The 9,511-nt window shown below is 41.6% G+C and overlaps 1 protein-coding gene across 2 annotated transcripts in view; it reads left to right on the top strand.

The window, feature by feature from the left end:
• The first annotated feature begins 1,162 nt into the window (after window positions 1-1,162).
• Window positions 1,163-9,511, top strand: part of folh1b (folate hydrolase 1B) — a 76,485-nt gene continuing 68,136 nt past the window's right edge. Inside the window, exons 1-3 of one of the 2 annotated variants that reach the window (XM_033022447.1) lie at window positions 1,163-1,510; window positions 1,750-1,855; window positions 9,144-9,330. In XM_033022447.1, the coding sequence (XP_032878338.1) occupies window positions 1,429-1,510; window positions 1,750-1,855; window positions 9,144-9,330 (375 nt within the window). In that variant the 5' untranslated portion in view covers window positions 1,163-1,428. Of the gene's footprint in view, window positions 1,511-1,749; window positions 1,856-9,143; window positions 9,331-9,511 lie in introns of those variants that run through there. The other variant, XM_033022448.1, reaches the window with a different exon arrangement.

Genomic DNA, 9,511 nt, shown 5'->3' with positions numbered 1-9,511 from the left:
GGCTCACTTAATTGCAGCTCATTAATCCCATTCACTAACATGTACCGGAAGTGACGCTTGTCCTCCAGTTAAAATTTTCGGTCACGTGGGTGCGGATCTACGCTCCAGTGACCTTTCGTGAAATCACCCTATAAGCTCCGCTCTGACCTTTGGGTTTTGGAACAACGCCATTATGTCAAAAGTTTTATACACCTTGGCGGAGGGGGCCAAGCCCCCCTTAGATCTCGAGGCCCTAAGCTTAAACTTGTGAAGTTTATAAGTAAATCCGGCCCTTGTGTCAGACACAAGATCAGTGGGAGTGCCGACACTGGGCAGTGTCTGAACTGTAGAATGTGAACTATTGGATGTATTAATACCGGGCAGTAACTGAACAATGGATCATTGTGGGCTCCACTTTTCCTTGCTCGTCGATGCTTTTTGCATATCTTTCATTCATTTGTTCTATGCACTTTCTATATCTCGTTTCCCTTTCCCCTGATTCTCAGTCTGAAGAGGGGTCTCGACCCGAAACGTCACCTATTCCTTTTTTTCCCCAGAGCTGCCTGACCCACTCCAACATTTTTGGTCTATCTTCGGTGTAAACCCGCATCTGCCGTTCCTTCTTACACTGTAAGGATGTTAGCGTTGAGCGGAGGGCGAACCGTGGGATGCAATGTCTGAATTGTGGAGTTGTGAGCGTTCTGCAGTGCTTAAACAATGGGAAGTGTTAATGCCGTGTAAATTCTGAACTGTGGGAAATCTTAGCGGTGTGCTGTTTGAATTATGATGCTGCTGCTGCTGCGCATATCTACAGGTTTCATTTTATCTACCATCTCAGGAGCTCGATAATTTGAGTGCTTAACTGTAAAGTCGCAGTCGAAGAAAGACACAAAATGCGGGAGTAACTCAGCGGGACAGGCAGCATCTCTAGAGAGAAGGAATGGGTGACGTTTCGGGTCGAGACCCTTCTTCAGACTGATCTGTAAGACTAAGGTCACAGTCAAAGATCCTATAGGATCTTTGGTCACAGTTCTCCACAATGCCAGAGTTGAAACCATAATCCTGACCTACAATTTGGGTACTGTCAATGTGGATTTTGCACGTTCTCCCTGTGACCTTTCACGTCCCCAAAAAATGCGCCGTAAGGGATGTAAGAATACAAGGAGCTCTGACTACAGCCTAATCCTCCGCTGGCTGTTTCAAATTAAACATTCCACTTTGGCTCAATTGTGTCTGGGAGATCTCCGCGCTTTTTGCTGATATCCCGCAAGTTACTTTAGCTGTCTTGAGTGGTGGCAACGATGTAAGTCACATGGCCAACATTTACGTACTCTCGCAGCGTTTCACGGGGTAGTGAAGGGCCCCCCAGCTGTTCTGGACAAAGGGTTCTGGAGGCTCCGTTCAGGCTTTCACTCTGGGAGAGTTGATCAGACAGACGAGCAAGTGAAAATGAGGTCGGCTGACAGCTTGTGCAAGTGGACGCGAAGGTTGTTGATATTATCTGCTGTCGTCTTCGTCGGATTTCTAATAGGTGAGCACGGCTCAAATAATATGCACGGGGCCCCGGTCAGACTGAAATGGAGCTTGAAATTCGGGCTCGTATTAAGATCATCATTTATATAAAATATAATTTGCCAGTTGATATAATTTGCCATCTGCATGTTCCTAACTGACCCGACCCCGCTAGTAATTCAATTGCTACACTCTATAAGTGCACTCGCATTAAACCCAAATTATTTCGGTAATTGAATGTTTAACTTTCTGTTCAAGGATGGTTTGGTCGGTCGTGCATGAACTTCTCTACAATGAAACATATAAATATACAGAATAAACTGCTGAATGAGATGCAAGCTGAAAATATCAGATCATACCTCCGGTAGGCTCAATTTTTCATACCAGGTCCCATTTCTACCACTTTTTAAGCTAGTTGGATATTTGTTGGTTTATTTTTTCATTCTTCGTGGCGTGACTTCAAAAAAAAGTTTTTGTTGTGCACGTATGGAGCAGGTGTGTAGGAAGGAACTGAAGAAGGGTCTCGACCCGAAACGCCACCCATTCCTTCTCTCCAGAGATGTTGCCTGTCCCGCTGAGTTACTCCAGCATTTTGTGTATATTTGGTGCAGGGTTAGGTTTGGCGGTTAAGGGTTGGTTTATAGCTAAAGGCTCTTAATTTCTTTGTCACTGCATTCCCAAGGGCGCCGCGCTCCTCCTGGCGATCAGAGAACGCGACACACGAGACAGCAGTTGCTGGAATCAGCCAACCCTGTGCATACCCCATTTTAAAGGATAAATATTGTGGAAAGGTATCGAGAGAACCCTCGCTGCGCACCGCCCAGTTTGTCTCTTGGTGAGACTAGGCTGGGCCTCCGTGCTTTTCTCTCTTTCTCTCACACACACACACGGATGAGGGCAGCTTTGACTTTCAGCGTTTTCTCTCCCCTGAATTCACTGCCCAGGTTGTTTATCTCTGCAATGGAACTTGAACTCCGTGGATTATTTTTCGCGCATATTGAAGATTTAATAAACCTTCAATAGCACTATTAATTTTATTGATTGCCCATATTCCACAGTGTTTTAAATCAAGGTAATTTAACTTTGCAACCGTTTATTTTAACGTGTTAAACACACAGAGACTGGAGTAACTCAGCGGGCCAGGCAGCACTTCTGGAGAAAAGGACGAGGTGACGTTTTGGGTCGAGACCTTTCTTCTGTCTGAGAGTCAGGGGTAAGGGAAGTGAGAGAGAAAGAAGGTACATAGAACAAATGAACGAAAGATATGCAAAAAGCAACGATGATCAAGGAATGGTGGAGCTCACAATGGTCCATTGTTGGCTGTGGGAAAGGTGATAACGAGTTATAGAGTGAAACTCAACAGGACAACAGTGAAACTAGTACGACGGCTAGTGTGGGGGAGGGACAGAGAGAGAGGATCTATCTTTGGTGTAAACCAGCCCCTGTAGTTCCTTCCTGCACAATTTGAACATGTTCGTAGTCTGCAACCCGAATACTTCTCTAGAGTTTGTGCCAGTTTTCCTGCTGCAATGGAGATGGGTATCATGGTCGGCATGGATGAGAAGTACTGAGAGGGTCTATTTCTGTGCTGTATAATTCTAAGGTTCTAAATGTAGTGAATTAATTACTTTCCAGTGCTTGCATTTTCTCTGCTGCCACACATATTTTGACGGATGCCCTCTGGTTCCAATCATCTTGCAAAGCCGCACCCTCATCCTGATCCAGTAGACTGAGTGGGCCATGAACAGCAATGTTGCATTGTGTGACAGATATTGAATGTCCATCTCTAGGCTCCTCGTTATTTCAATGTGCAGGAATGAACTGCAGATGCTGGTTTAAACTGAAGATAGGCACGAAAAGCTGGAATAACTCAGCAGGACAGGCAGCTCCCTGGGGCGAAGGAATGGGTGATGTTTCGGGAAGAAGGGTCTCGACCCGAAACGTCACCCATTCCTTCTCTACAGAGATGCTGCCTGTCCTGCTGAGTTACTCCAGCATTTTGTGCCCATCTTCAACTGTGATATTACCTATTGTTTATGGTAGTTCCCTTGTCCTCCAGGGATCCTACAAAATGTCACAACCTATGAATTGCATATATAAGCTTGGTTGTAAAGAATAGTCAATAATGAATAAGAATAATGAATGTTTATTGGCCAAGCATGTACACATACAAGGAATTTGCCTTGATGCTCTGCTCGCAAGTAACAACACGACATATAGTAAACCATTAAGAATAAAACATAAAACATTAAAGGAGCCAATTCAAGCATAACACAGTCCCACAAGTGATCATTTGATCTTTTGCCATGTTGGTTGTGGTATAAATAATAACATTAAATTAGTTGATATTGTTACTGCAGAATAATATGCAGCCTTTTTATTTAAGACAACTGCTCCAAAATGCAGCACCTACACAGTGGTGCACCATGTCTTCCTCTGGTCCCTTTCCTGAACAGAATAGCAGTTTAGTTACTCCACCTTGATGTTGTCAAGTTGGAAAGGGTATAGAGAAGGTTTACGAAGATGTCATTGGGACTCAAGGGCCTGAGCTATAGGGAGAGGTTGAGCAGGCTATAACTATCCAATTTATGAGCAGCATATAACCATCCAATTGATCGATTTTATCATTTAAAAATAAATTGGATAGTTATATGGACGGGAAAGGAATGGAGGGTTATGGTCTGAGTGCAGGTAGATGGGACTAGGGGAGAATAAGTGTTCGGCATGGACTAGAAGGGCTAAGATGGCCTGTTTCTGTGCTGTAATTGTTATATGGTTATATAGGCTGGGACTCTATTCCTTAGAGCGCAGGAGGTTGAGGGGTGTATAAAATCATGAGAGGTATAGCTCGGGTAGATGCACAGTCTCTTGTCCAGAGGACATAGATTTAAGGGGAAAAGATTTAATAGTAATCTGAAGGGTATCTTTTTCACAAAATGGGTGGTGAAACGAGATAGTTGAGGCAGGTTCTATTGCAACCTTTAAGAAACAATTAGACAGGTACAGGTATAGTACAGGTTTAGAGGGATATGGGCTAAACACGACAGGCGGGACAAGTGTAAATGGGATATGTTGGTCGGTGTGGGCAGGTTGGACCAAAAGGCCTTTTTCCATGCTCTATGGCTGATTCGATGACCAATGGTACCTTAAAATGGCTAGTTTAAGGGTTCCAGCATCTATCTTTATTTAAATGTTTTCCTGTGCAGTGTAGCCATTCCTGCAAGCAGAGCTAACACCACCAAATTAAGAACAAACCTTTGGTTGCTCAATTAAACAATGGCATCATTGATGGACTGTAACATAATATCCTTGCACCATTGATAGATATTGCGAGTTCCCATCTTTTTATTGGATGTTACGCTGAAAAATACTCTTCACAATGCGGGCAGGTCGGGCTACTGTAGATGGGGCATGTTGATTGGTATGGACAAGTTGCCCCGATTGGCCTGTTTCCATGCTGTAAGACACTATGACTCTACGCTGTGCAAATTACTCTTTGTAAAATAGATCAATAAACTTTTTGCTCTGTAGTTCATCTAAAATATTACTTTAAACATTTCATGTTGTATAACATTTCTAACATAATAAAATCTCCCAACAACGTGTATAAAAATCAAGACACAAGACTGCAGATTCTGGAATGTGCAGCAACTAACAATCTAATGGAGGAACCCAGTGGTTCAAGCAGCATTTTTTTTTCTCTTTTGTCTGCATCCATCCATCCAGTTTGGCTTGTACTCGCTAGAATTTAGAAGATTGAGGGGAGATCTTATAGAAACTTACAAAATTCTTAAGGAGTTGGACAGGCTAGATGCAGGAAGATTGTTCCCGATGTTGGAGAAGTCCAGAACAAGGGGTCACAGTTTAAGGATAAGGTGGAAATCTTTTAGGACCGAGATGAGGAAAACATTTTTCACACAGAGAGGGGTGAATCTCTGGAATCCTCTGCCACAGAAGGTAGTTGAGGCCAGTTCATTGGCTATATTTAAGAGGGAGTTAGATGTGGCCCTTGTGGCTAAAGGGATCAGGGGGTATGGAGAGAAGGCAGGGACAGGATACTGAGTTGGATGATCAGCCATGATCATATTGAATGGCGGTGCAGGGTCGAAGGGCCGAATGGCCTACTCCTGTACCTATTTTCTATGTTTCTATTCACCTGCCTCTGCTTCACAGCTCCACCTCGCTCACTCCCCTACTTAGCTCCATGTGTCACCTCGCCCCAGTCCACCAATCACCTCTTCTGTCTCGCCCTTTCCTCATTGTACTGGTCATCTCCATTCTCAGTCCTAATGCAAGGTGTCAGCCCAAAACATTGACCATTCCTTTCCAACCACAACTGCTGGTTGACCTACTGAGTTCTTCCAGCAGATCATTGGTTGTTGTTTATAAGATAACTTGCGATTTAAAAAAAAAAATCAAATTTGACAAAAAGGCTCGTACCCCAATGCATTTATCAATATCAACAATTGTGGAGATTGGAAAAAAAAGTTGAATGGTTGGCTGTTTGGAGGGAATCATAGATAGATGGGTACATTGGCAAGTCTGTAGAACAAGAGAATGTTTTCTGAATAGAACCGACAAAGATATTTACAAAAGATAATCAATTGTAAAAGAAAACTGGTCGTGTTTGGTTGAAATACTGTAAGTAATGAGGTAAATTGGTCTTAAAAAGGGGTACTATAGAACACATTGCCTTTATACAGTACCTTTCACACAGTACTGCAACCTTCCCCCCATTGACGAACTGTACACTGCAAGGGCCAGGAAGCCTCTCACCCTGGTCACAAACTTTTTGAAGTACTTCCCTCTGGGAGGTGACACCGGGCTACTATCTAAATGGGGTCATGTTGGGAAAAGGAGAAGTACAACGAGATCTGGGGGTCCTTGTTTATCAGTCTATGAAAGTAAGCGTGCAGGTGCAGCAGGCAGTGAAGAAAACAAATGGCATGATGGCCTTTATAACACGAGGAATCGAGTATAGGAGCAAAGAGGTCCTTCTGCAGTTGTACAGAGTCTTAGTGAGGTCACACCTGGAGTATTGTGTGCAGTTTTGGTCCCCTAATTTGAGGAAGGACATTCTTGCTATTGAGGGAGTGCAGCGTAGGTTTACAAGGTTAATTCCCAGGGATGGCGGGACTGTCATATGCTGACAGAATGGAGCGGCTGGGCTTGTACACTCTGGAGTTTCGAAGGATGAGAGGGAATCTTATTGAAACATATAAGATTGTTAAGGGTTTGGACACGCTAGAGGCAGGAAACATGTTCCCGATGTTAGGGGAGTCCAGAACCAGGGGCCACAGTTTAAGAATAAGGGGTAAGCCATTTAGAACGGAGACGAGGAAACACTTTTTCTCACAGATAGTTGTGAGTCTGTGGAATTCTCTGCCTCAGATAGGGCTCTTAAAGATAGCAGAGTCAGGGGATATGGGGAGAAGGTAGAAATGGGGTACTGATTGGGGATGATCAGCCATGATGACGTTGAATGACGGTGCTGGCTCGAAGGGCCGAATGGCCTACTCCTGCACCTATGGTCTATTGTCTATTGTCTATCAAAGCCACCACAGCCAGACATAAAAACAGCTTTTTTCCCCCACGAGCAGTAGCTCTACTCAACAGCCAAAATTCTGTAGCCTCTTTTCACTCTGGTACTTTATTTTCACATGTTTAAATTACAATGTTTTATTTTTAATTGTCTGTTGTATAATGTGTTTTTACCATGTGCGAGCAAAGCACCGTCAAATTCCTTGTATTTATAGATACTTGGCCAATAAATTTATTCTGACTTCTAAAATGTCTCGGGTGATGTTAAAGGATTATGCAAAGTTCAGTATCAAATCACAGGAGATATTATCTTCAATGATAAAATTAGTCACAGCAATCGAGAAAGGAAAGACCGATTTGAAGGAATGGCCTAAACAGTGGACAAGCTACATATGACAAATGACCCATTCTACTGAAATGGCATAAATAACAACAAGAAGACATTCCGCAGCCTATTTTCTGCTGGGAGCTCTTTCAGTCAATTGCATCAGAAGAAAGTTGGAATGTAATATATTCGTGGCATCGAGAGTAGGCTATGTTGTGCAAAAAGAAAATCTTAATGTACAACCTTTATTTTAAATAGTGTAACTCCTGAGGTGGTTAACCCATTTCACAGCTTTTCAGTTTCTACCATAAAAATGCTTTGTACACCTTGTGCTGCAGTTGAAAAATAAATGTGAAATGGGTTTCTTTGAACTAATTGAAAATCAAATGTCTTTTTATTCTTGTGATGTATGTCATTGATAAGTTGATATGCTGTCCCTTTTGTTTTAGAATGCTTGTTAGCAGAGTGGATTTGACTTTTGTTTTTTGGAAGCTGTACTAGACCTAATGCTGTAGTAATTGTATTCTCTGTATAACTCTTTATTCTTTTCTTGTATTTTTAAATTGTCACTTTGGCAACTTTCTTAGCACTACGTACATTTATGTTCAGCTGGGAAATTTCACAGCAGGATATAGAGATAACTATTTTGCACCTTGGTGACTGTGTTTGTGAAGTAATTATCAAATTTTCAACCAGTTACCAAACCTGGAAGCAGACCAAATGAAAATGCAAAGAATAAGACTGCACATGATTTGAATAGGATAAGTTTTCAAGAAGATTCAGAATAGGAAATAACAAACCCGCTGGGTGAAGAATTAGAATGTAGGAAATTAAGTTGTCGATAGAGTCCACAAAATCTGGGAACTTACATACAGTAGGAACTGGAAGAAAGATGGCAAGCGTCCAAAGCAGTGTAGTGTTCTAAGCTGAAATATTTTAAGATAATGTTCTCCATTTTGAGATCCGAATACAATAAGTTTCAACATAGCCAATAGATTGTAATGAGCTCAACATCAACATTTAGAAAGCTAGACTGATACTGCATTATTAGATTCTGCAGTTCCACTTCAAGCATCAAATTACATGTAAATGCTTAAATATATCTCTAGTCTGAATGAGAAATAAATGAGAATATTTCACATAATTTGATACCTTGACCCAGCTTTGACCTCTGGGAAAACTTGTACTGAAAATAATTCCCAGTTTAATTTATGACTGTGTTTATGACTGTACTCCTGCTGTATTTTCAATGGCCGCAAATCTGATTGTCTGATTTGACGTATTGTGAATTAATCTTGAATGATTTGACCCTTGGATTTTATTTGATCATTTTAAATTATTCCCAAATTAACTGAAATACACTGGTCTGAAGAAAAAGGTAATGTTAATATGGAGTTTAAGAAGGAACTGCAGATGCTGTAAAATCGAAGGTACACAAAAATGCTAGAGAAACTCATAGATGCTGCTGCACCCGCTGAGTTTCTCCAATGTTAATATGGACATTACTTGGTGTTGTTGCAACTCATTGCGTAGAGGTCATTATCACCAGGTATAAATTAATTTGCCCCCTTATTTCCCTTGGCTTTAAATTGTGAATGACGGTAAATAAAGCAGGACCAGCTGAGCAATTTAAGTTGAGCTCAGCGCTATGGGACCGCAGATTGAAATGAAATCATGGAACAGGTTAATTTGCTAAATACCAAATCATTTTGTATTCAGTCATTGTTTTTACTTTACGGATGGATCAGCTCTTGATTACTTAACGTGTTAATTTTATTTCAATCAGGAATTGGACGCGATTTCCTCATTTAGCTGGGACTGTAAAGAATCTCCAGTTAGCCCAAGAGATTCAGACCCAGTGGAAGAACTGGGGCCTAGATTCAGTTGAATTGGCTGAATATGATGTCTTGTTGTCCTACCCAAATAAAAGTAATCCTAATTACATCTCTATCACCAATGAGAATGGATATTCGGTAAATGCAAGATGTTTCACTTTAGAGATTTTGCTTCATCTGTTTTTGGTTATTCTGAAGTTTTGCACAAATCGTAGCTTATTTTCCATATCATCGCCACATTTTTATAAATGCTTTTGTTCCATCTTTTGCAATTCCACTGATTTTAGTTGAGTTTCCAAATTTAAACCATGCATTCAAC

This window comes from Amblyraja radiata, chromosome 6 (genome assembly GCF_010909765.2).
Source record: "Amblyraja radiata isolate CabotCenter1 chromosome 6, sAmbRad1.1.pri, whole genome shotgun sequence".
NCBI classification, from domain to species: domain Eukaryota; kingdom Metazoa; phylum Chordata; class Chondrichthyes; order Rajiformes; family Rajidae; genus Amblyraja; species Amblyraja radiata.
This window is presented reverse-complemented; position numbering and strand designations above follow the sequence as displayed.